The sequence below is a fragment of the Macaca fascicularis genome, chromosome 6 (assembly GCF_037993035.2).
Source record: "Macaca fascicularis isolate 582-1 chromosome 6, T2T-MFA8v1.1".
Classification (NCBI taxonomy): Eukaryota; Metazoa; Chordata; class Mammalia; order Primates; family Cercopithecidae; genus Macaca; species Macaca fascicularis.
This window is the reverse complement of record NC_088380.1, coordinates 71259597-71287159: the sequence shown is the minus strand read 5'-3', so window position 1 is coordinate 71287159 and position 27563 is coordinate 71259597. Positions and strand designations below refer to the sequence as shown.

At 37.0% G+C, this 27563-nt stretch overlaps 2 protein-coding genes across 8 annotated transcripts in view; one reads left to right on the top strand and one right to left on the bottom strand.

Annotated features, from left to right (window-relative positions):
• The window catches only part of TRIM23 (tripartite motif containing 23), a 43343-nt gene extending 34881 nt beyond the window's left edge, over window positions 1-8462 (top strand). The window contains exon 8 of the mRNA XM_073993532.1: window positions 7808-8462. Within this exon, the coding sequence (XP_073849633.1) occupies window positions 7808-7840 (33 nt within the window). The 3' untranslated portion in view covers window positions 7841-8462. The remainder of the gene's footprint in view (window positions 1-7807) is intronic.
• On the bottom strand, window positions 1772-27516 carry PPWD1 (peptidylprolyl isomerase domain and WD repeat containing 1). Of its 7 annotated transcripts, none has more exons than XM_015451550.3 (12): window positions 27295-27516; window positions 24512-24598; window positions 22927-23029; window positions 20174-20274; window positions 19913-20033; window positions 17318-17765; window positions 12981-13171; window positions 10531-10720; window positions 6976-7157; window positions 4252-4333; window positions 3167-3349; window positions 1772-2069 (listed from the first exon to the last, which is right to left on the bottom strand). In XM_015451550.3, the coding sequence occupies exons 3-12, from the start codon at window positions 22980-22982 to the stop codon at window positions 1926-1928; spliced, it is 1698 nt and encodes a 565-aa protein (XP_015307036.1). In that variant the 5' UTR covers window positions 22983-23029; window positions 24512-24598; window positions 27295-27516; the 3' UTR covers window positions 1772-1925. The 7 variants fall into 7 exon arrangements, with proteins under 7 accessions (XP_015307036.1, XP_005557075.1, XP_005557073.2 ...); XM_005557018.5 differs by lacking the exon at window positions 24512-24598 and adding an exon at window positions 26975-27023 and having other exon boundaries at window positions 27295-27499; XM_005557016.4 differs by lacking the exon at window positions 24512-24598.
• Between the last annotated feature and the right edge of the window lie 47 nt (window positions 27517-27563).

Here is a 27563-nt window from a genome sequence, read left to right as displayed (position 1 = left end):
TAAAGTTTTACATTAACAAAGTGAAACTTTGTTACTGCCTTTTAAATTTTAAATGTAAACTTGTTTCATAAGAAAACACAGCATTTTAAATGATCATTTTAGAAAATGGCTTGCAAAACTTAGCCATAGCTCATGAACTAATACTGCTAAGAGAAAGGCTTTTTATGTAACATTAGGATACTTCTCAACTGGCAAAGTGGTAGCAGGGAAGAAGACAGCTGTATTCTTCCCTAAAAGAATAAAGAATGAAAAGGACTAATGAGTAAGAATGAAATTATATCCTGATAACTTAAAACATGCTTTTAAAAAGACATGGACAATCCGCCACTTAAGTTTTTAGCATTAATGGAAAAATTCATTAGTCAAATATGGTTTTCACTCAAAGCAAAATAATTGTATTTGTTGGGGAATGAGGCATCATCACCACTTGGTGGCAATATTACCAAAAATTTAGATTAAATTTTTAGGAATGAATAGCTAGGTAGGTAAGTCTAAACAACTAAAATTAGAAAGAAACAGTAAATGTCACATTGAAAAGTCACTTTCATGTCCAACTTTAAGTTCTACTTTTAAAAAGGAGCATACATTACAGGAGCACAATCTGGCATAATCTCCTATTTCACAAGTTTGTAGCACAAAATAAATAAAGGAAAGAATCCTGCTGATCAATAGAAGGAAAAGTTTAAGCAGATTTAAAACTTCAGAATATAAATTCCCTACACAGGTCTGTTGAGCATGTTCTTCCTGTAAGTTTCTGAAAGTCTTTCTGGAATCGAAGCAGTGGGTCTTAATAGTTACGAACTAAGTTATAAGCTTAAGTGAAGAAATCAGTATAAGAATTTGTGCTTATATTATTTTACTGCTCCAATTTCTACTAATCTCTCCATTGTTAGATAGCAAAATTTTTATGTATACTTCTTAATGGTATATTTTCTAAAGATATAACTTGAGGACAGAAAAAACTGTTTACCTATGTTAGAAAAATAATCTGAAAGAATAATCAACCTGCATACAATAAACCAAGGACTCGGGTACTCACTTATTCTGAATCTTTCATTTGAAAGAATATTTCATAATTATTAAGGAATATAACACTTTAACCAAAGTAACTTCTTGTTTATTGAGGCTTTACTTACCACTACTTACTAAACAATTATCAAAAGACTAAAATATTTGGCATTAAAACCTTGCAAAACAAAGGAAATGACATATAATATCAGATCCTAGTATTTTTTCTTGGAGGAGGGATCTGCACTCCTCTAAACATAAGGGCAGAGTATCTGGCATGTATTCAAAAAGTAAAGCACAGGTGTGTACCACTGTCGTCATTTAATAGGGTTGTCATTGCACAGGATACCTTCTAAGACCTCCAGTGGATGCTTGAAACTTCAGATGATACTAAACCCCATATATATTGTTTTTTCCTATATATATATCTATGATAAGGTTTAATTTATAAATTAGGCACAGTAAGAGATTAACAACAATAAAATAGAATAATTATAGCAGTATACTATAATAAAAGTTATGTGAATGTGGTCTTGATATCTGAAAAGATCTCACTGTATTGTGCTCACCTATTTTTGGATTGTGGTTGACAGTGAAAAGAAAACCATGTGGAAAGGGGGTGGGGGAGAGTGTCGTAATTATTTAATATTTAATTTGAGGCTCATTAGCAGTTACCTATAATGAGTGCTGTTTGCCTGAGTTTAGTCCATTTCAATTTATCACCTCCCAGGATTAGAAATATTGCAAGAAAAGTCAAAGGTAATTTTTAAAAAATAGCCTTTAATAAAAAATACAAAAATATAATATTGTATCTTTGAAACATGATCTGTATATTCAGCAAGTCCTAAGCTCCCTAATGTAAAATAATCTGTTTAATTTGCATTTTTATTTGCAAGTACATTAAAACAAATCTTATTTTACTTGACAGTAATATTTATGATGCTGACATCCTCATAGGGCTTATCTGTTTTGGGATTGACTTTGACGTTGGAGATCCTCTGTACAACTTCCATTCCTTTAGTCACTCGTCCAAATACTGTGTGCTTATTATCAAGCCAAGGCTGTGTTGGAGGACAAATGGAAAATCTTGGTAAACCCCAATTTCTTTAAATTATATCCTCCGGTTGAGCAAATTAAAGAGAATTTAAGTGTGGGCTCCCCTTTAGCATATATTTAAAAAGAAGTACAATAATTTCTTAGCAATAAAAATGTAGCAGCTTTTAAAAGTTACTTCCAGTGTATTAAAAAAAAAATAGAAGCATAGTATAATATTTAATTAAATATCTGCATCTTTCAGACCAAAGGGAAATGGAAGATCTTCCCTAAAGGTAAGTTACTTCACATGGCTTACAGAATTGTGGCTAAGAATTTAAAAGGTCTCTGGAGCACTCTTACCTGAACAGTTTATTCAGAAGCAGTTTGAAATAGTTTAAGCAGCACATACTTTGGCATTAGACAGATGGGAGTTCAAATGCTAGCTTGGCTACTTGACCTTTTGGCAAGTTAATCATGTCTGTTTCTTCATCTATTATTGAAAACTGGGGATACCGATACTAGAAGTACTGTGAATACTACATGAAACTATGTGCCTGGCAGATGGTAGTTATAAATATTTTTCCTTTCTTCATCACTTAGTGCTTAATTCTAAAACAAAAAGTAGGTAATTTTTATAATTTTGTGTTACTGCATAGCAATAGAGCGAGGTTACCTTAAACTGTATTTCATCAAATCTAAAATGTAATTGATTATGAGTTGTATTCTGATTTCAGAGATACTAAAATGTGGGGGAAATTGTCTCAAAATTGTGAATTCATATACTCTAATCCTTGTATTCTGAAGATGAGGAAATAGGCCCACAGAGGTGAAATAATTTATTTTAGGTTACATCATCAAGTAGAGGCAAAGTTGACATTGAAACTCAAGTATCTTGAATTGTAGTCCATTGTATTTCTTACTACAGTGGAAGTTTTGTTTTACCAAGTCTAAACTGATTAGTCACATAATTTTATATTTTCTTCTCAATCATTTTCATATTTGTATTCTGTAGATGATATAAATAATGCAGAAAATACAGAATAATGCAGCTCTTCTACTGAGTTCACTCTCTTACATCATAACCTATCAATCTCTAGTTTATAAACAATGATATTGTACTTACTGTTGGTACTACTGTTATGAAAAACTGGGATCCATTAGTATTTGATCCCGCGTTAGCCATGCTGAGTGTGTATGGTCTGTCATGTCGTAATGTTGAATGAAATTCATCTTCAAATTCTCCTCCCCATATGCTTTCTCCTCCCATACCAGTACCTGTTGGATCTCCTGTCTGAATCATGAAGCCCTTAACAGAAAGTACACAAAAACATTACACTGTCCTTTTCTATATACGTATACTTTGAAATTTTATTTCTGCCAAGAGTGCTATGTATTCAGTGTAATATTAACTGTCACTATAAAGTGATTTGATTAAACCCTTACACTTAAATTTGGATGATGTACTTCCATTGCTCAACCACCACCTTGATTGAAAGGTCCTCTTCTCATTTATAGACATGTTCTATCTTTCCCAATAACCTAAATAAAGCCAGTTAATACTATAAATTTTAGGATCTGTATGTTATTTTATGGTTTATATAATTGCCCTCCTCTTCTCCCTCTCCCTTTCCTGAAATACTCTGGATTTCCTGGAAAGTCTTTTCACTAATTCCTTTAGGACCCTGAGATCTGACTTTCCATCCTGCCATTTCTGACCTGCCAGAAACCATGCACTGTATCACTGTCCCATCCACTTTATGGAAAGCTGCTCAACAAAATCCAGGGGCTGAGTTCTCTCTCCTCCTCTGGTATATTACAGGTTCTCACAGATCAGATGGCACTGTGGCTCCTCTATGATTGAAAAATCGTATCTTCTAGATCTAGACCCTATCTAGCCACTACAAACATGTTACCTAGGTTACTGATGTTATCTCAGCATGACCCTTTATTCATTATCTTACCCTTTACTTTAGCTGCTGACAAAATATTGCTTCAGTGTTTCTAAACAGGTAATCATGCCACTATTCCTGTTGATTCTAGATGTTGATATTTATGACCATCCACTCCTCCTTTGGCTTCCATAGTATATTTTTCCTGTTCCTTTCCACTAAACTGGTAAGCATGAGAGAAGAAGATTCCTTGCACTTAAATCTCTTGCTATGTAATAATATAGTATTTCTTAAATCACATGAAATTTGTGTAACTTACCTTAATTATACGGTGAAATGTATGCCCATTATAATAACCATTTCTGCTGTGAACACAGAAGTTTTCCACTGTCTTAGGGCACCTATTAAGACATATATTACCAATATGAAACCTATTCAGAGCATCTTAAAACAGTTTTCTTTGCAGTTCTGCTTCCTAATGATGTTCTGTGTCTTCTGAATGTTTCAGAAGGACAGTTTTTTTTTTTTTTTTATAACCTCTAATCTCAGGACAAGCATGGAGGGGCATGTAAGTAGTATATTCTTATTGTTTAACTTAGTTATCTTTAGAACATGACTGCTTAACTAATATTTGAGTTTGACAGTACTAAGATTTCAAGGTCATTTAGCAGTTAAAAAAAATACAGCTGGCCAGGTGCGGTGGCTTACACCTGTAATCCCAGCACTTTGGGAGGCCGAGATGGGCGGATCATGAAGTCAGGAGATCCAGATCATCCTGACTAACACAGTGAAAACCCCATCTCTATTAAAAATACAAAAAATTAGCTGGGCGTGGTGGCGGGCGCCTGTAGTCCCAGCTACTTGGGAGGCTGAGGCAGGAGAATGGCGTGAACCCAGGAAGCGGAGCTTGCAGTGAGCCGAGATCGCACCACTGTACTCCAGCCTGGGCGACAAAGCGAGACTCCATGGCTCACGCCTGTAATCCCAGCACTTTGGGAGGCCGAGGCGGGCGGATCACAAGGTCAGGAGATCGAGACCACGGTGAAACCCCGTCTCTACTAAAAATACAAAAAATTAGCCGGGCGCGGTTGTGGGTGCCTGTAGTCCCAGCTACTCGGGAGGCTGAGGCAGGAGAATGGCGTGAACCCGGGAGGCGGAGCTTGCAGTGAGCCGAGATCGCGCCACTGCACTCCAGCCTGGGAGACAGAGCGAGACTCCGTCTCAAAAAAAAAAAAAAAAAAAAAAATACAGCTGGCCAGGTGCGGTGGCTTACGCCTGTAATCCCAGCACTTTGGGAGGCCGAGATGGGCGGATCATGAAGTCAGGAGATCCGGATCATCCTGACTAACACAGTGAAAACCCCATCTCTATTAAAAATACAAAAAATTAGCTGGGCGTGGTGGCGGGCGCCTGTAGTCCCAGCTACTTGGGAGGCTGAGGCAGGAGAATGGCGTGAACCCAGGAAGTGGAGCTTGCAGTGAGCCGAGATCGCACCACTGTACTCCAGCCTGGGCGACAAAGCGAGACTCCATCTCAAAAAAAAAAAAAAAAGAAAAGAAAAGAAAAAGAGAAAAACAATACAGCCACAACACCTTAAAAATATGTTTTTTTCTTAAGAGACAGGGTCTCACTATATTGCCTAGGCTGATCTTGACCTTCTGGGCTCAAGAGATCCTCCTGCCTCAGCCTCCTAAAGTGCTGGGATTACAGGCCTGAGTCACTGCACCTGGCCCAACATCTTAAGTTAGTTTACTCCATATAGTATTATAGGTCTGCATGTATAGTACAGGTTAAGTTCCTGGGAAAGGTCATTTTCTTACAATGACATATTCTTGGCCAAAACCTTAATCATAGAAATGACATCTAAATTTATTCAACTTTAAATGACAGTCTCACTCAGAGTATGAAGCTTTCTCAATAATATTAACTGATATTATGCAATTATTTCATATGGTCCATTACCATGTAATACTTCTAAGAGCTGGAAATGGATGAACCAAGAGAATCTTGTACCTAAGTACATCAGCAAACAAGGCCGAAGAGCACATGGGTTTTGAGCACTTAAACTGAGTGTCCAAGATTTGAGAACTGCCTAGTTATTTGTTGAGTACCAAGATATGGTACAAAACATTCATATTCAAAATATTAATAACTTTTAAGTAAAAGTGTTGTAAAAGATGTCATTTTTTGGGTCAAGAATGGCCCGAAATACTCTACTGTATTTGACATTGTATGTTAATTTTAAAATCTTTTAAACTGTCCAGAAAACCGTTCACCTTTTTTTCAATTGAAGTCCTTACGGTTTTGTTGTAATTTGTTTTTGTAGAAACAGAGTCTCACTCTGTTGCCCAGGTTGGAGTGCAGTGGTGTGACCATAGCTAATTGCAGCCTCAAACTCCTGGGCTCAAGACATCTTTTGACCTCAGCCTCTAGCAGAGTCAGGAATATAGGTGCGTGCCACCATGCCCAGCTAATAAAAAATTTTTTTAGGAGACAGGATCTTGCCATATTGCTTGGGCTAGTCTCAAACTGCTGGCCTCCACTGATCTTCCTGTCTCAACCTCCTGAATAGCTGGGATTACAAGTGCGTGCCACTGCACCCAGCTTATAGTTCACTTTTAAAACACAGAGCTATTGAAACTATAAAGAGATAGGTATCTAGCAACTGTTCGTAAGGAAACATAATTATCTTTCTCTTAAGGATTTGCTTTGAGAGGAAAGCAAAGCAATCCATAAAACCTAGAGTTTGTGCTGTTAGAGATGTGCTGTTAACACATTTGTATATCACTTTACAGTTTACACTCAGCACTTTCATAGCCAATATATTTTGTCTTCGTAATGAACCTATGAAGTATATATGTATAAAAATTTTTCATTTTCTACCATAACACTTATCAGAAAGCTCAGGAATAGATGTTTTTTATCAAACATTTCTTCAAAATTCCTTAAGTCAAAGTAACGGGAATTTTAAGTTGCATGGTTTCTCCAGATATACACATTTACATTCTTAATTACGTAAGCCAATACAAACAGTTATACATACTCAACAGGAAAGAGTTTGGTGTGAATGTCTCCCATGCTGGTGTGGATAATGGCACTATCCGAAACTCGTTTAGGTCCTTCAGCTTGAGTAGCTGCCATGACTTCTTCTTTAGAAGGTTTCTCATTAAAAACATCTCGATCAGAATCTGCACTTTTAGTATCTTCTGGTTCTCGTTTGGTAAACTCGAGGAGGAAAGTAAAAAGTGAGTGAACAAATTAAAGTTTTCATCTGGTAAAAATTTTATGAACAATAGAATTTCTAATTAAGTACTTAAGAAATGTAAGAATTCACATCAGAATCCTTATTTCAGGAATCATTTCCCATCACAGGATGTGTCAGGCAATTAAATTATTTTTACATTGTCTAATATGAAAATGATCCACATAACATACTGAACACATTGATTTCAAATGGAATTTAATTTCTTTTGGGTAGAAATTTTCTTGGGCAAACATTTAACAAGAGTAATTGTTTCATTTGTGGTAGCTCTCAACTTATGCCTTCTAGTAAGGCCTAACGTGCCACCTGTTTATTGCTCACTTCATTATTTAGATTGTTTGGATTTGAATTCTAATTCTGCAACTTTGGGGATGTGAATTCATTTCTTCCGTCATTCATATATGATGATAACAGTACCTACCTTGCAATGAAGGTAGTTGTGAAGATTAAACAAATAGATATTAAGTCCTTGGAGAACAGTACCTAATACATAGAGGGTACTATATACATATTAACAGTTGTTATTACTACTATGAGCAGGACCTCATGCTAGGTAGAAAAAGGATTCACAAAAATGAATCAGTAATGGATCCTTAATTTTTTTTTTCCGCAGTCCCACCTGACCTATCTAAACCCTGAAGCATAGGAGAAAGAATGAAAATTTTCAGTGAAGTTGTAGACATCTCAGATCCTCGGGGTCTAGGAAGAATTGAGAAAAACCTTCCAGTTGTTCAAACTCTGGACTTCTCAAGGCCTGTTTATTTTACTTTAAGTAGAAATGCTCTCTCCTGAGCAACCTCTATCTGATGTCAACTTAATTATGGGAACGTAAAGCTAGTGCCTCCATCTTGCCTAATGTCATTCCTTGATCTGCTTGGATAGATTCCAAATAAACAACCAAGTTAGGATGCTATCACCTTAACATCCTATTCTCTAGTTTTCAAAGGAATGGCAGGTCTGTTGTACTATTTGTTTATATGAATTTTTTTTAAGTTATGATTTAGCTCATATATGGATTTGTAAAATTATACTTTTATTTCATGATGTTGGATCTGAAAAATGGGACACAAAATTCATATATATGCATACCATTTCAGTTTTGCTTAAGAATATGTACTAGTAAGACTCAAAGAAAATTCGTAACAATATTAGCTGTATAAAGCTACAGTGAATGACCATTTTGTTTCTCTATTTTTTCAAACTTTATAATGAATATATACACTTTAATCAACATACAAGTAAACTTGGAAAAGAAAAAATACAACAAAGTTTTTTGAATAAAGTGGATGGAAAATTAGTATATATGTTTTTCGTGTATATCAAGAAGTATCTTTTTTTGCCTCTTTTTGTTTAGCAATAGGGTCTTGCTCTGTCACCCAGGCTAAAGTGTAGTGGTGTGATCATAGCTCCCTGCAACCTCGAATTCCTTGGCTCAAGAGATCCTACCACCTCAGCTTCCAGCATAGCTGAGACCACATGTGCACACCACCGTGCCTGGTTAGCTTCTTAAATTTTTTGTAGAGATGAGATCTTGCTGTGTAGCCCAGGCAGCTCTTGGTCCTGGGCTCAAGTGATTTGCCTGCTTTGGCCTCCCAAAGTGCTGGATTTACAGGGTAAGTCACCATTCCTGGCCAAGAATTATCTTTTATGGGTAATTTTTACTTCATAACAAAGTTAAATTACAGGTAAAAATGATTAATTTTTTTCTTTCATATACTAATAAATTTTTAGTAACGATTTTGAAAGTTGTAAATGAAATTCTCATCTTAAAAGAATTTACCCATTTAGTTGGAAGGTTTGTTGAGGTAGAGAAACTGCTACTTTATACATTTATCAAATGCTGTTAACCTTAATAGCATTACAACAGTTTACAATATTTTGGAGGAATGAATGAATATATTATAATGTGTTAGTCATTTTCTTAACTTTCTGGATTTAACAGTGAAGAAGACATAGTGCCTGTATTTATGGATTTTATCTTCAGAAGAAGAGCACAGCGTCAGAGACAAAAGAAATAATCGATGTTCACACAAAAAGTGTGACATATCATATGACGGGGAAGCAAAGGAGAAACATAAGCAGGCACACCTAACTCAGACTTAATGTTAAAAAGGGCTTCTAGGCTGGATACGGTGGCTCACGCCCGTAATTCCAGCACTTATGGAGGCTGAGTCAGGTGGATCACCAGAGGTCAAGAGTTCAAGAACAGCCTGGCCAACATGGTGAAACCCTGTCACTACTGAAAATATAAAAATTAGCTGGGTGTGGTGGCATGCACCTGTAATCCCAGCTACCCAGGAGGCTGAGGCAGGCGAATCGCTGGAACCCAGGAGGCAGAGGCTGCAGTGAGCCAAAGTCACGTCACTGCACTCCAGCCTGGGCAACAGAACAAGATACCATCTCCAAAACAAAAAAAAAAAACAAAAAAAAAACGGGGGCTTCCAAACTGAGACTTGAAGAATGAGTTAGGAGTTGGAGAGAAGTGTATGGCTGGCAGAATGAATAGCCTGTGCAAAGGCCCAGAGTTTAAAAAGCACACTCAACTACTGTGAATAAGTTCAGTATGGTTGCTGTAGCAAATGAATGAAAAATGAAGAAAGATAAAGCTACAGAAGTGAGGAGGGCCAGCCAGCATAGATAGCTGGGGCACCATTGAAGGGCATTAGGCAGAAAATAAGAGTCACGTTTGGGTTTTAAAAAGTTCTCTGATTGCAATGTGAAGGATAGAATGCAAGGGCAGAGATCTCTATACTTCTGATTCTCCTGCTTGGATGAACAAATAAAATTGTGCTATATGGCGTAGTAGTTTGATTTTAACTATCTCAGTCTTAGTTAACATGCAAAGTATTTTTAGTTCTTCAGAGAAAAAAAAATTCCACAGGAATATATAATTCCAAGGCAGCACCATTAAAATAAAAGTCAAAAGGTAAAAAAGGAAATACATTTGAAGGAAGCTGTGCTAATTTGGGGGAGATAAATTATATTCAAGAGTAAAGGCTAAAAAATAAAACTAAAAAGAAATTTTAAAATCCCACAGTGAAACTATTTTGGATGTAATTATGACTATAACCACTAACTTCCTACCATCTTAAACAACACAAACAGTTGTGGAAGCGAGGTTGAAAAATGTTCAAAACATGATGGAAAACAGTACAGAAATACTTAAAATCAACTCCTAGTTTAAAATTCTACAATATTAATATAAGATTGTATTCTAGTTGTTTAGGAAGTCTGCTGTTAGTGCCAACATTCTCTTCAGTTGAAGGTACAAACAAACAAAAGTCAAACCAAACTAGAAGGAACATTATGGTCTAATCTCCTAGTACTTATACATACCATATAAAATCTATTCTTTTTGAATGATGTACAGACTATTGTTGGGTCAGCTTGAATATTCTGAAGAACAGGATTTTCAGAAGCTTTCATCTCTATAGTAGTTGCAGCACGATGCTTTTTGGCTATCCCCTGGAACAAAGCCAATTGCATCACTCTAATATTTTCTTGTTTGCCTAAAATCCGCACACACCTAAAAATATAACAATGTTTTTTATACAACAAAATAACCGAAGTTAATTCCAATTATGACAACTTTACAGATAAAAGCTGGGAAACAACTATCTTATCTAAGTACAACATAACTTGTGGAAGTTTTTTAAAAGTGTTTCTCTACCCCCCAAAAGCTATCAATTTAAACTGGTAGGCAGCTATAATTTTCAGGTTAAAAAATAGAAATGAGGCCAGGCATGATGGCTCACACCTGTAATCCCAGCACTTTGGGAGGCCAAGGCAAGCAGATCACTTGAGGTCAGGAGTTTGAGACTATCCTGGCCAACGTGGTGAAACCCCGTCTCCATTAAAAATACAAGAAATTGGCCAGGCATGGTGTTAGGCACCTGTAATCCCAACTACTAGGGAGGCTGAGACACGAGAATCGCTTGAACTCAGGAGGCAGAGGTTGTAGTAAGCCAAGATCGTGCCACTGCACTCCAGCCTGGGTGAGAGAACAAGACTCTGTCTCAATAAAAAACAACAACAACAAAACCAATCAAGGGAATGAAAAGTCACAGACTAGGAGAACAGCTCATAAAGGACTGTTATCCAAAATATATAAAGAACTCTTAAAAAAAAAAATCTATACATACAAAGAACTCTTAAAACACATTAAGAACACAACCCAATTACAAAATGTCCTAAGGACCTTCACATATACTTCATCAAAGAGATATACAGATGGTAAATAAGCATATGAAAAGATATTCCACCTCATATGTTGCCAGGGAAATCCATACTAAAACAAGATACCACTACACATCTATTAAAATGGCCCAAATCTGGAACACTGACTACCAAATGGTGGCACAGATGTGGAGTGACAGGAACACTCATTCATTGCTGGTGGGAATGCAAAAGAGTACAGCCACTTCTAAAGGCAGTTTGGCTGTTTCTTACAAAACTAAACATTCCGTTATCATATGATCCAACAATTGTGCTCCTTGATATTTACCAAAAGGAGCTGAAATGACTACACAAACACTTGTATGCAGATGTTTATAGCAGCTTTTACACATATCTGCCAAAACTCGGAAGCAACCAAGATGTCTATAAGTAGGTGAATGGATAAACTGGGTACATCCAGACAGTGGAGTATTATTCAGTGCTAAAAAGAAATGAGCTATCAAGCTGTGGAAAGGCATGGAAGAACCTTAAATGCATATTACTGAAAGAAGCCAATCTGGACAGACTACATACTATATGATTCTAGCTATGTCACATTCTGGAAGAGGCAAAACTATGGAGATGGTGAAAAGATCAGTGGTTGAACAGTCAGAGCAGAGGATTTTGAAGGCAGTAAAACTACTCTGTATGATAGTATAATGGTGGATACTTTTATATACATTTCTCCAAACCTATAGCATATACAACACCAAGGGTGAACCCTAATGTAAACTATGGACTCTGGGTGATAATGATGTGTCAACGTAGGTTCACCAATGGTAACAAATGTACCACTCTGGTGGGGGATGTTGATAACGGGGAGGCTATGTATGTGTTCAGGCAGAGGTACATGGGAAATCTCTGTATCTTCCTCTTAATTTTGCTGTGAACCTAAAACTGTTCAAAAAAGTAAGGTCTATTAAAAATAATCAGTCATTTGTTTATACAGTTTTAACCTATTCTTATTAAAATTCCATGTCTGTTAACTGTTCTGCAAAACTTCAAAGATTTTGTATTGCCAAGAACTACAATGTAAATATGTTTATACATGGAAATGTACAGCACATTTTTTTCTCCTTAAAATATTAAGTTCTGTTCATTTACATTCAGTGAGAGTATCTGATTGTAGCTATTCTGTACTAAGACCAAATGGACTGTTTTCACAAAAAAGGCTTACTGTGGTTTCATGCATTTTTAACTTTTGATTTTTGTCTAGCAGGATGTAGTGCTGAATTCTGTGGTTAAAATCTTTGGCAACATTTAACATGAACCAGGCTAATTTAAATCAATAAGCAAAAGACAGACAAACTTGTTAAAAAAAACACACAACAACTTGAAACTATGCATATCTTCTTTCCATTTCTTTTACAAACATGAGTGGAAACTTCTACATAAGAATATAAACAACCAACAGACCACAGAAAAATCCAGTCAAAACATTTGGTTAAGTTTAGATATTTGGGGCCATTCCACTTGTCTTGGAACAAACAATATTCCCACTGTTCCCATGATGTAGGAAATGGTCCCCCCCACACACATTTTTTTAAAAAATACCTCATATTAAAGCTTACCGGTTTGTCTCTACATTTATAACTTTAATGCCCAGCATTGTTCCATACAGCACGAAGTGTCCAGTTTCATCAAAAACTATATTAATTAATCTTACAGCATCAACCTTCTCCAACTCACGTTCTACAGCCATTCGTCGGCCAAATTCCATGTCTGGTAACTGCTGCCTCATCTGTTGCAGTTCAGTAAACATCTAAGAAATAAACCATTTAGTAACAAAATCTCTATATACCTATATCTGTATCAACCCATCTATCTATATATGCAGTGAGAATTTAAATAGAAGCAGAATACATATTAAGAGCCACTAACCGTTTGTACTTCTTAAGAGGGATTCTAAACAGTATGAAATAGACATTAGTAAGTGCAATCACTAAAAAATAGTATTTCAGGCCGTGGTGGCTTATGCCTCTAATCCCAGCACTTTGGGAGGCCACGGCAGGTGGATCACCTGAGGTCATTTCAAGAACAGCCTGGCCAACATGGTGAAACCCCATCTCTACTAAAAATGTAAAAACTTAAGCCAGGCATGGTGATGTGTGCCTGTAATCCCAGCTACTCGGGAGGCTGGAGCAAGAGAATCGCTTGAACCTAGGAGACGGACGCTGCAGTGATCCGAAATCGCGCCACTGCACTCCGGCCTGGGTGACAGAGTGAAACTCCGTCTCAAAAAAAAAAAAAAAAAAATCGTATTTCAAAATGGTAACTGGTTCTTCTAATTTAAAACAAAACCCAGTTGGTTAATATAACTACTGGTTTCTCTACAGAATACATCTGCTGCCTTTTAAAAGTCACAGAGTAGCACTTTCCAATGAAATATAATGCAAGCCATATATGTAATTTTAAAGTGTCTAGTAGTTACATTAAATAAAAGAAACCGATGAATTTCATTTTAATGTTTGATTAAACTTAAAATATCCAGAATATCATCTCAACATTAACAATATAAAAAATTGGGATAGATTACATTCTTTTAAAAAAATATTAAGTCTTTGAAATCTTGTATTTACACTTTCAGCATATCTCAGTTTGGACTAGCCATCTCTCAAGAGCTCAGTAGACACATGGCTAGTAACTATTTATATTGGATAATGCAGCTATAGACTATGAGGTCCTTGTGCAAGGTTATGTGCCTGACATATAACAAGCTCTCAATTTTTGCTGAATGAATTCATCTCACTAATTTATAACAAATTCATGATATTTCAGAAAATGTTTCAAGTTATTTTGACACAAGGCAGTGAGATTACCATTAGGTACATGTGGTTTAGTAGACATGACTATTTCTATGAGTGTCCTTTATAGTTTGGAAAATTGGTTTACTTTTGATATTACACAAATTTCAAGATAGGCATCACATCTCTAACTGTATGAACATATGAACCTTCCAAAAGAAGATAATGATCTTTATATTGTTTTCTACACAATCTGGGCATCAAACAGCAGCATTCAAAAATAGCTCTCCATTGTAGATGAAAATAAGCCAGACTTCTGTCCCATCTAATTCTATCCTTATTTCCTGCTTACATCAACCAAAATCTTGTGTTTTCTAGATAAGGTTAGAACAATATACAAAACTCAAAGAATCAAAAAGAGGTACGTGTGTTAGGGTATAAGCACAAGGTCAAGGTCTTACAGAACAGTTAGAAAGCCTAATTGTTAGGTTTTTTTGTCTCTAGTCTCAAAGACAGAGAGACTGATACATATTACGCTGCTTATTTATGTGCCAGGAATAGCCTAGGATGCTGGACTACACATTTTGTAGGGAAGGGCCAATGATCATTTCTGCTGGAGAGAAGACTCAGTTTTTAAGGCATAAGGTCTGTAAGTGGTCATCTGTCCATATATAAGTATTCCATAAATGTTATCCAACCTGGTAAGTATCTATCAGAATCTTTTTAGAGTGTTCTAGACTTCACAGCAGGGCTTATGTGATACGCCAACTGAACAGCCATATACAGTGACCCTGGTTAATAAATACTAAGAGATAACTCACACCATCCCATTCAATTGCTTTTCTGTTAAAGTAGGATTCTGATTGGTTAGAAACTACCCTCCTCCACTACCACCTCCTTGAGACTCCAGTCATTTACTAGTCACTAGCACTGTAAGTAATTTAACTGATGGTTGGCTTTTTTGGCAAGCTCTCATTCTGAATCTCCACTTCTGTCTTAAGTTCTACTACTGACTTCTTGTCACCTCAGGCCAATCATTTAAACAAATGTTGAAGACAACAATGAGCAAATAGAGTGAACTGAGCAGCTCAGAGTATGTGTGTTAAGAAACTTGTGTCCAGAGACTAGATTCTGAATACTCCTTTGCCTAAGGGATCTTGGACGAGCTGCAAGTTAATAGAGTTTTAAAATTTTATTTAAATTGCAAGTTATATTTAGTTATCTGCCACCATTAAAGAAAGTATTACCAATAAATGTTTCTCCTTAAAAGCAGAGTGGAAAGCTCTCTTCTTCCAACAAGAAAATGTGTCATGAGGATAATTTGGCTGGCAAACAGATCTTCACATTTGTCTGGAATTATATTACTTCAGACAGACAGACAACCAACTCATTTATTGCCACGTGCTACCAACTCAAAAGGGCCACTAGGAAGAGTTGACAATTTATAAAGAACTTACAGCAGGGAATCCAATGCAAATTGGTCACTGCCAAGGACAAAAGAATTGACAATGTCATATAGTAAACATTGCAACAAAGGTTCAATCCGGATAGCCTCGGATTCAGAGAACCACTTGATAGCAATAGTTGCAATCACAGAAACCACTGAATTGCATGGATTAAAAACTCTTATTCCACAACTACATGCTGTAACAAATTCTTGTTAGCAGTCTAACAAGTGATGGCTAGAGTCACTCTTTCAAGATATTTGAATAACTCTGTGTGAGGTAATGTTTTTACTGTTGGAGTTAGAATCATGAGCTAAAACAGATCACACAGGGCTTAGTCTACTGGAGGTGATACACATTAATCAAATAATATGACCATATCAAATGCTCTAAAAGAAAGAGTGATCTATAGTCACATTAAAAAAAAAAACTCTGCTGGCTTGGCACAGTGGCTCACGTCTGTAATCCCAGCACTTTGGGAAGCCAAGGCAGGCAGATCACTTGAGGCCAGGAGTTCAAGACCAGCCTGGCTAACATGGTGAAACCCATCTCTACTGAAAAAAAAAAAAAAAAATTAGCTGGGCGTGGTGGCATGTGCCTCTAGTCCCAGCTACTTGGGAAGCTAAGACAGAAGAATCGCTTGAACAGAGGGTGGAGGCTGCAATGAGCTGGATCATGCCACTGCACTTGAGTGCGACTCTTATCTCGGAAAATAATTAAGAAAAAGAAAACAAAACAAAAAAAACCCAAACTATGCAAGACAGGATGAACAGTCAAAGCCTCCCAGGGGAAGTGAGTCTTCATTTGAAATTTGAAGTACCAGTTCAATAGGTAACGGAGGAATATGAGGAGGGAGGGAGGGCCTCACTCCATGTGGAGGAAACAAGTTATAAAAAGGTCCTGTGGTGGGAGGCATGTTCAAGAAATAAAAAGAAGGCCCAAATGGCAGAATAAGAGGCAGGGAGAACAGTGACTTATGGTTTCACAATATGGTAAGCCATGACTCTGGTCTTGATCCCAAGAACTGAAGGAATTAACTGAAAAGTCTAGGCAAAGGAATGACATAACCAGATACATGCTTTTAAAAGATGGCCCTGGGTGCAGAGTGGATATTAGGAAGAAGCCAGAATAAATACAGGTAGTAGGCCATGCAATAGATCAGGCAAAAGAGCATGAACTATGGTGACAGCTGTGCTGAAAAGAAATTGGTGTATTTATATTTAGAAAGCAAAATTGGCATAGAAGGGTAAAAGAGTTAAGGATAACTCTTAGATTTCTGGTTTGAGCAACTAGATGGATACTGGCACCATTTACGAAGACAGGAAAAGAAAGAAAGAGCACCAGGTTTGCTTATAATAGAAGGCTAGAGAAGTAAATTTAGAAGTAGTCATATGGACAGGAGTGAATAGTGAGAAGGGGTCCTAGAATGAGTTTTGAGGATCTTAAGAGAATAGCTTGCAAACAAAACAAAATTGTAAAAAACAAAATAACCACAAAAATAAGACAATAACTGACTTGGAAAACGCATATCATAAACCCCTAGAGAAGAGAGTTTCAAAGAGCAACACTACAAGACAGAAACAGTTGAATATCTTTAATGTGCTAAGAAAAAAAATAACTGTCTACCTAAATGTCCATGTGTAGAAAAAAGATCTTTCAAGAAAAGACATAAAATAAAGCATTTTTAGAAAAGTATGGTTAAATTTAAATTACACTTACGCTTAGTGATTCATCAAAGACTCTCATGAGTTTTCCAGTTAAAAACCTGAAAATTCTAACTTTTCTATCAGAACCAATAGTAGCTATTTTCTTCCCATCCGGTGAAAAACATATGCTGGTTGGATAAGCCTTACACTTGGCAAATTCATATAAATCAGTGTCAGTTTTATATTCCCAGTTCACATTTTTGGGGAATTTATATTCATGAGGAGGCCCAGTCCAGTATTCAATCATCCCAGATTTGTCAGAAGACACTACTGCTTTGAAAACTGGGTTTAGCCGTATCTGAGTAAGAGGTGATGTATGGAGTTTGTCAAAAATATGAAGTGGCTGGTTATCTCCTCGGCCATCATAAATGAAAATTTTTCCCGTACTCTTTTCAGAAGCAGCAACTGAAGAAATTGCATCCCCTGGGCAATAGATCCACTCACACTGTCCAGGAAAATAGCTAAAATCGTAAAGAATTGAAAGGGGGGGGAAAAAAAAAGGTCAGCACAACAAGCAAGAATCCCTCCCTATCCCACTACCAAAATGTCTTGGCCAGTGATTTAGACAGTTTTGGATTCCCTGCTCAAAAGTAGCAGAGACACAGAATGGGGAGGAACAGCTAAGAATAGTTACTTTTTTTTGTCTTTCTGACCTCATCAATATAATGATAATTCTGAGAATCTGTCAAAACACAAGAAGAGAACTGCATATAACAGCACATTTATTTCTCTTGGGCAGATAAGGAAACTTAATCACATCTGGACCCTAAGACCTTCTGGGACATTGCTTTTTGGATCTCTCTACAACAGTCTATGTATACTTACTTTAAAATAGGTTAGCATGTAATAGTATACTTTATAAATCCTTTCTTGAAATATTTAAAATCAAATATTTTATTATGGCAATACTTCAAATAAAAATACTGTCCTAAAACACTCTCATTACTAACTAAATCTTGATATCAAAACTCTAAGCTTTAAACATTCTACCTGATGAATAAGGCACAAAATAATTCAGACTGATTTAATCAATTGTACTAAAACACTCAAAAATGAATGTTGTTTCCTTCAAGGTAGTGATTCTGGGAAGCGAAACTATTATTCTTTTTTTTTTTTTTAAACCTTCCAGTATTTCTTTATTATACTTAAAAAATAAAATCTAATTTCTTTATCTTGGGTACAAAGTCCTGCAAGATCTGACTCCTGTCAACCTCACATATTCTTGTCCTCTTGCTTACTCTGCTCGACCCATATTGGCCTTCTTTCTGGTGTTTTGTTTTGTTTTGTTTTTTTTTTTTAGTTTTGATAAGTATACTTTTTATTTTTTTTAATTTTTTTAAAAATTTAAGTTGTAGGGTACATGTGTACAACATGCAGGTTTGTTACATATGTATACATGGCAATGACACTATTATTCTAACCATGGTGCTGATGCTCAAAACCTTCTGGACCTCTTCTTTAAGAATTTCTATCAAAGTCTGAAATATACTCTTCCAAGTATTCTCAAAGGGCAAACGTTCAATATTTGTGAATGAAAAGCTTTGAGGAAACAAACCTGGGGAGTAAGACAGATGATCAAGACAGGTAACTATGTTTGTGCCATTCTAACCATAAATAATGAGACTGATTTCCTTCAGTGGCTCATAAAGTCATAAACTGATTTTGAAGGAAATTCTAAGATTTGAAATTATTTGAATTGTGGACATAATTCAGCCCACAGTTGGAATTCCATCAGTTGGAATTTCTAGAGACAGGGTCTTCAGGAGGTAATTAAGGTTAATGAGCTCATCTGATGGGCTTGTGGCCTTACAAGAAGAAAAAAAGATCTCCCTTTCCCTCTTTCCTCTTCCTTCCTTCTTCCTCCAGCCATGTGAGAACATAGGGAGAAGCAAGAAAGACAGCCCTCATCAGAAATCAAACCCTGATGGAACCTTGATCTTGGACTTTCGAGCCTCCAGAACTGTGAGAAAACAGATTTCTGTATTTAAGTCACCTAGTCTATGGTTTTTTTTTTTTGTTATGGCATCCAAGCAGACTAAGGCAAGTCCCAAAACTTTCTGACACTGTTATGACTTTCAAGCTGACATTTATTTAGATGTGTATAAATTCAATATGTTATCTTTAAAAAGACATGCTTAAAACAAAGTATCAGTCTTAATACTGTACAATCTAACCATAGTTTTAGTATCAATATATTCCAAAGTTTAACATCACCAATAAATAGCTTTAATTCCAAAAATGTAAATAAACCTTATAGGAACTCAATTCTATATTACTGAGATAAGTAAAGCAAGGAAGTTAACCGTAAGTACCAGTAATTAGATATGACGGAGCTCCAGTAATATTACTAAGTAATGTCAATTTGGATATAAGGAATCCTTGTTATGATGCTGTTTAGAAATTTCTGTGATTGATAACAAACCAGAGCAGATGCTTCCAAACATTATAAGGGTTCACTGTATCTAACTTTCCCAAGAAAAACCCAAAGGCACATTTTTTTTTTAAAGATCTGGTAATATACTATTTAGAAATAACCTATTAAATGATAAAGTCTGATTTACAAATTACTTCAATAAATTAAAATATATATACTTTTTAAAAGACTCACCCAAGTTTCAGCATGTTGATCATGTCAAAGTTCACTACATCAAACACCTTCATTGCTTTATCATCACCCACAGAACAGAACAATGCTCCCTCAGAGCTAACTGCAATACTCTCAATAACTCCTATTTCAATAAATGAAATTAAAACATTCTAGTAAATACCAATAAAATAAATGTGCATGATTCAAAGAATTTTTAAAAATTTAAACTTTAATTAGTACAGTTTAGAAAAGAGCTACAAGAAAATGAGGTGAAATTCTTACCCAGGTGACTACGAAAATGTTTAACAAATTCAATTCCCTCTTCTATTTTTTTCCAGAACTTGACATGTCCATCATGACTGGCAGTAATAATAAAATCTGTTCTGCATATATGAAATGTTAAAAGTTAATTTCTAAAACAGATCTATGAATCACTCAGTATTCCCAAAGCAATCATTCACTAAGAATCTGACTTTTGCATAATGGGTTTTTTTTTTTTTTTTTTTGAGACGGAGTCTCGCTCTGTCGCCCAAGCTGGAGTGCAGTGGCGCTATCCTGGCTCACTGCAAGCTCCGCCTCCCGGGTTCACGCCATTCTCCTGCCTCAGCCTCCCGAGTAGCTGGAACTACAGGCGCCCGCCACCGCGCCCGGCTCATTTTTTGTATTTTTAGTAGAGACGGGGTTTCACCATGGTCTCGATCTCCTGACCTTGTGATCCGCCCGCCTCGGCCTCCCAAAGTGCTGGGATTACAGGCGTGAGCCACCGCACCCGGCGCATAATGGGTTTTTTAAAAAAAACCTTTCTTTAAGCAGACCACTATATTACAGAGCACTGTAAATTTTGAAGCTCCTTTCTGGATATCAAAACAGTTACAGGTGCACTTAGTTTAATCTCAAGAGCTAGGATCAGAATTGAAATAAAATTTGAAATTAAAATAAAAATCTCACGAAGAATCACTATACTTTGGATTCCTTATTGCTAAAATTACCCTATAGACAGTCTTTTCACAAGAAAATAAACTATTTGTCAGTAGCTGATAAGTAAATCTAAACATACTACTTTCACACACAACAAAATTCAACAAAAGTTTGTTTTATATCCTATACAAAGTATTTTGGTTACTTAAGTATCAAAAAGATTTTGTACAGAAGGATCTCTCCTATTAGGTATGTAAAAATAGAAATCATTTATGGAAACCCAGTATATGTCAGGTACTTTGTACATATTACCTTAGTAATTTTACAGCAACTCTATGTATTTTTATCATCATTTTATAAGTAAGAAATAGTTTTAAAATGTTAAATGTACTTGCCTCAGGTCCATATAGCTAGAGTGGCTTTCAATCTACCTAACCAAAAAACATATATTCTCTGTATTACCTTCCATTGCCGTGGGTTAAAAAAACAAAACAAAAATATTTGAGAAGAGAGCGACAGCAATGCTAGTATCTATATGTTGTTCAACACACTGAGAACTTGAGACTAGAAAAGGTGCTAATATTTGGTCAGAATTATCCTATTTTTCTTTTTTTTTTTTTTTTTTTGAGACGGAGTCTTGCTCTTTTTTTTTTTCAGATGGAGTCCACCCAGGCTGGAGTGCAGTGGCCGGATCTCAGCTCACTGCAAGCTCCTCCTCCCGGGTTCACGCCATTCTCCTGCCTCAGCCTCCCGAGTAGCTGGGACTACAGGCACCCGCCACTTCGCCCAGCTAGTTTTTTGTATTTTTTAGTAGAGACGGGGTTTCACCGTGTTAGCCAGGATGGTCTCGATCTCCTGACCTCATGATCCGCCCGTCTCGGCCTCCCAAAGTGCTGGGATTACAGGCTTGAGCCACCGCGCCTGGCCGAATTATTCTATTTTTCATGAAATATATTTTATTTAGATTTATATATGAAATTAAATTTGTCTTCAAGCCATCAAGAATAGACTGATCTACAAAAGCATAAAGTAATCCACCTACTTCCCATAGTCACTGCTAGTATCATCCAAGCCACCATATCTCATCCAGATTTCTATACCAGCTTCCTAACTTCTCTCCCTGTATCCATTCTTGACCTGTTTGAATCCATTCATCTCACCACAGCCAGGGTGGTCCTTTAATAAAAATAAATCTGATGTTACTCTCCTGCTCACAGGTTCAAAACCCGTACAAGAAATAAAAAGTCTTCTAGGATTTAACCCTTGCCTTTTAAATAGCAGCCTAATATGCTATTTAACCTCTCTAAACTTCAGTTTCCTCATCTCTAAAATGAAGAGCATGTACTAACTCACAAGATTATTCTTATGATAAATAAAAAAATTTATGAAAAAGCCTTAACTTGACAGATAAAAAAAGAAAAAGCCTTAGCACAGTACCTGGGACATATTATGAGCTCAACAAATGGTATAATATTACTACAGTTTGAGTATCCCTTATCCAAAATGCATCAGACCAGAATTGTTTTGGAGTTTCAATTTTTCAGATTTTAGAATATTTACATTATACTTGCTGGTTGAACATCCCTAATCAGAAAATCTCAAACGCTCCAAAGAGCATTTCCTTTGAGCATCATGTCAGCACTCAAAAAGTATTGGATTTTGGAGCATTTTAGATTTTGGGTGCTCAACCTGTACTATTATTATCCTTTTCCAAGATCCTACTCATCTGTTTTGAAGGTCCTTTGCTATTCTTAGGGTATCTTAGCCCACATTTTCTCCACTAGTACCAAAGAGGCCAGGTACCAATTATTCGTATCTTAACTAATGTACCCTCTTCTTCAGGGAAGCTCAGACACTACCTGGTTCATTCCCCTCTTGGCATTTATCTCCAAAGACATACATATAAACTAAGGAGTTCTGTCTTAGAGAATTCATTATTTGTATGATATAGGAAAGAACATGTAGGACTTTATTTCAGAACTAATGAAATTAAACAAAAATCTATAAAATTTTAAAATTACCTCTATAAATCTACCTCAAAATTGAAGCTTTTTTTTTTTCTTTTTTTTTTTTAAATAAACTTCTCAGAACAAAGTAAAAAAATGTGATAGACTTACTTGGTGCATACCACATGGGTGATAACATCTCTATGCATGTAACTGCGCTCATACATGGATGCACTGGGGAGATTATCAAGATAGACTCTTTCAAACTCTAAGACTGAAGAAAAAAAAGTAAAGTATAAAATATATTTTTAACAAATAAACCAAATACTATCTTGTATTTTATTTAAAATTGTCTACACTCTACTTAGTATTTTCTCCTAGATTTTAATTTTTCTCAAATCACAATTAAAAAATCCAGTATTTTATGTCAGTTTTAACATCTATTATTTCAGAGCACTGAATAGCACCATGATTTAGTGAGTTACAACAGGTTCCCAGGTATTATATACATGCTAACTGTCTCCAGGACTTCAGAAATGAGTGGTTCTGGCTTAATGCGAATGTTCTATTAAAAAGAAAAGGCCGGGTGCAGTGGCTCACGCCTGTAATCCCAGCACTTTGGGAGGCCGAGACGGGCGGATCATGAGGTCAGGAGATCGACCATCCTGGCCAACGCGGTGAAACCCTGTCGCTACTAAAAATACAAAAAAAAAAAAAATTAGCCAGGCATGGTGGCGGGCCCCTATAGTCCCAGCTACATGGGAGGCTGAGGCAGGAGAATGGTGTGAACCCAGGGGGCGGAGCTTGCAGTGAGCTGAGATCCTGCCCCTGCACTCCAGCCTGGGCGACAGAGCAAGACTCCATCTCAAAAAAAAAAAAAAAAAAAAAGAGAAAAAAAACTTAAAAAGTTTCATGAAAATATCACAACCATCTTCCTGACATTGTAGATATAATTTAGTGCTAACTTAAAAGAGTCCAGTGGCCATCTGTAATTTGTCTCAGTTAATATTTAAAGCACTGATTCTCTTTGAAGTTACTGACACTGTGTTTGAAACATTTAAACATGGTGCAATTCTTAGATATTTACGCCTGAGAACATCCTAGGGGGTATCCAGTTGAATGTATCTCAAATTTTTTCCAAGGGCAAAACCTGGAAAAAATCCGCCTGAAAGAGTAGTAATCTGAGGAATGTCAGGAAATACTGATTTACTATATGAGGTATGAACAATTTTACTAGCAAAAAAAAAAAAAAAGAAAAGAAAGGAAGGGACGGAGGGAATGAGGGAGGGAAGGAAGGAAGGAAAGAAGAAGGGAGGGAAAGAAAGAGGAAGGGAGGGAGGGAGAGAGGGAGGAAGAAAAGGAAGGGAAGGAAGCAGAGAAGGAGGGGAGGGGAGGGGAGAATTATATGTATCCCAAATAAAATAACCCAACGATGGCCAAACGTGCCTAAAAGCTGCTAAATTAAACATGATGAGCTGTTTCAGGCTTGTGTCTGATAAACTACTTTTCCCTTCATTTTTGGGAACAGAACCCCCATTTATATATGGGCATATTGATGTCCAGCTATAACATGACCTTTCTCACTTTCCCCTGGAGTCAGGTTTAACCATATGCTAATGAGTAAAAGTGGAAATGTTTTGTCACAGGAAGTCTTGAAAAAATGTGCCCTTCTTGCTTTCCTCAATCCTATACCTTGGAACTGCGATATGACTGCTGTAATCTTAATCATTCAGAGAAATAAAGATGAGGGCTGTACCTTCGTTATGTTAGGGCAGAAAGCTGGGGAGAGCCTAGGAACTTCTGGAGCCTCCACGCCAATCCTGGACTGCCTGTCTTGGTACTTCTACACATAAAAGAAGTAAAGCACTATCTCTTCAACATCATTGTTATTTTGGGTTTTTCTGTAATATGTAGATAAAGTTAATCCTATCTGATTCAGATTCCTTTTTCTGTGTGATAGTTCATTTGTGGACAAATACTTATTAAGAACAAAATGTGTTCTAAGTCACATGGGCATAAAGAAGAGTAAAACACAGTTCCTGTCCTGAAGAGGCAGTTTAAAGTTCAGTGTCATATAATCATGTCTTTCTGAAAATATATACAACAGTCCAATGTCCAAAGAACATGTTAAAGGGGGTGACTCCATTTCTAGAAAGCTGAAATTGTTAAACACTTGTCTATTTAGACAAAATTTTAAATATTTTTGTCACATTCCATGTATGTTTTTTAGTTTCAATTTTTTTCTTCAAACTGAATACACTATTGGCAGTCTTTTTTTTTTTTTGAGACGGAGTCTTGCTCTCCTGCCCATGCTGAAGTACAGTGGAGCAATCTCGGCTCACTGCAACCTCTGCCTCCCGGGTTCAAGCGATTCTCCTGCCTCAGCCTCCTGAATAGCTGGGATTATAGGCGTGCGCCACCACGCCCAGCTAATTTTTTTGTATTTTTAGAAGAGACGGGGTTTCACCATGTTGGTCAGGCTGGTCTCGAACTCCTGACCTGATGATCTGCCCGCCTTAGCCTCCCAAAGTGCTAGGACTACAGGCGTCAGCCACCGCACCCGGCCAACTATAGGCTGTCTTAAAACAATAAACAACTGATTAAAGATTTTCACACCTACTAATTTATATGTCTCAGTTATATTAAGTTTATAAGTCACTTGTCTGGTAACACTAATATCAGCATTTCGATATTTCTGGATTTTTACACTTCTCCTTACTCGTTTAATTAAAGGAGAACTTGCAAAAATATTCATATGCAACAAAATAGTTAAAAACCAGCATAAACGCTTTAATATTCATTCATTAAATAAATTCTTAGGCAAAACACTGTACACCAAGCAATGAACAAAAAAGGCGGGATCCTGGTTACTTGCTTACAGTCCTAGCAGTGGAGAGAAACATTCATCAATCACATGAATAAATATGTAAGTAGAAAATGCGGCAAGTGCCATAAATGAAATGGTTAGCATGGAAACATTTAATAAGAGAACCAGGAAGTAAAAATGATAATGCACTGTAAGGGTGTTGATATACAAGGTTCAAAAAAACAGCTTCTTCAAAATTTGGATACATAGAATTTGAAGGCTACCTATAAATTCAGTGTTGATAGATAACTACCTCAGAATTATGATCAAAGTACTTTAGAAATCCAGTCCAGATTGGAGAAGTCACAGGCTTCCCAGAGAAGATGATAGCTAAGTGCTAAAGGTTGACCAAAAGTCAGTTCAGTGGAAGGGGTGAGGGAAATTATTCCCGGTAGAGACCATATCTGGGTAGGAATCCAGAGGAAAAAGAGTACATGACCCATTCTCGAGTGATTTTAGAATGGCTGGAGTACAAAGTAAGGGGTTGGAAGAGGAGGATAATGGAAGATGCACTAAGAAGGTAAGGAGAGATCACATCATAAAGGGCTTTATATACCATGTGAGGGAGTTTGGGCTTTAATGAAAATAATGAGCCGGGCGCCGGTGGCCCACGCCTGTAATCCCAGCACTTCGAGAGGCCGAGGAGGGCAGATCAAGAGGTCAAGAGATCAAGACCGTCCTGGCCAGCATGGTGAAAACCCGTCTCTACTAAAAATACAAAAATTAGCTGGGGCGTAGGGGCGTGCGACTGTCGTCCCAGCTACTCGGGAGGCTGAGGCAGGAGAATCGCTTGAACCCGGGAGGCGGAGGTTGCGGTGAGCCGAGATAGCGTCACTGCACTCCAGCCTGGGCGACACAAAGACTCCATCTCAAAAAAAAAAAAAAAAAAAAAAAAAAAAGGAGAAAATAATGAGAAATCATTGAAGAGTTTAAAGGGAACGTGCTAAAGTACGATTTGAGCTTAGACCACATTTAAAATGTCCTAAATACTTAAGGAAAACATTTCACAGAAAAACAAGACAAGAAAACAAAGAAAACTTTATCTACTCCTTTTCCTACCCCTTTTATTTGATAATAATTTGTGATTATTCCTCGTTAGTGACAAAATGCTTCAGCCCATCGTACCAAGAGTATGATTTCAAAACCACAGACTTCGGGTTTTGGATGAAAACAAATCTGTGATCTAGGAAGCTTACGTGACTTTCCCCAGATACGAAAATTTATTAGTGGAAGTGTCAGAGTTGAAATTATCTTTACCTACCATGATTCGAAACAAGCACCGCCTTCCTCTCGCTCCCCAACATTAACGCATTAACACCACGCCTGAACTAAAGCCTTAAAGAGAACTAGTACCCTTTTCCATATCTAAATAAGAGTTCAAAATTCCAACTTCACGTGGCTGCTGTGGGGAGTAAATGAGAGAAGCCAAACACGTAAATATAGGAAAATGTTAGTTTTAGCATCTATCATAACAAATCAACACGTTGTACTACGCTTAAATCACTATTTCGTTAAGACATGCAAGTATGGAGTGGCTAGAAGTGAGAGGACGGCCCTCTGTTCTGAGGGCACAAAACTCCACACACCATCCCTCTTCGGATCTGGCTTGAACTCAACCCTCCCACTCGGCGAATGCAGCACTCCAATTCGTCCGGTACTATGTCTGCAGCTACCTTTCCTCTTCTTGGCCAGTGTTGCCTCCACAGGTAAAGGCCCAACCCAGCGCTCTTCGTTCTCCTCATCGTTCTCCTGGGACACCGCCACTGCTACTGCCAGCTCTCTTTCGCTGAGTTCTGTTTTTTCCGATTCCTCCGGGTCCCGACGCCTTCTCCGTCTCTGCTGAAAATCGCTACCACTTTCCGCCGCCATGTTGTTCGCGTCGCCAGAAAAAGCGCGACACACAACACGGCAACCAATCCCAAAGCAGCGGCGCAGTCTTCTG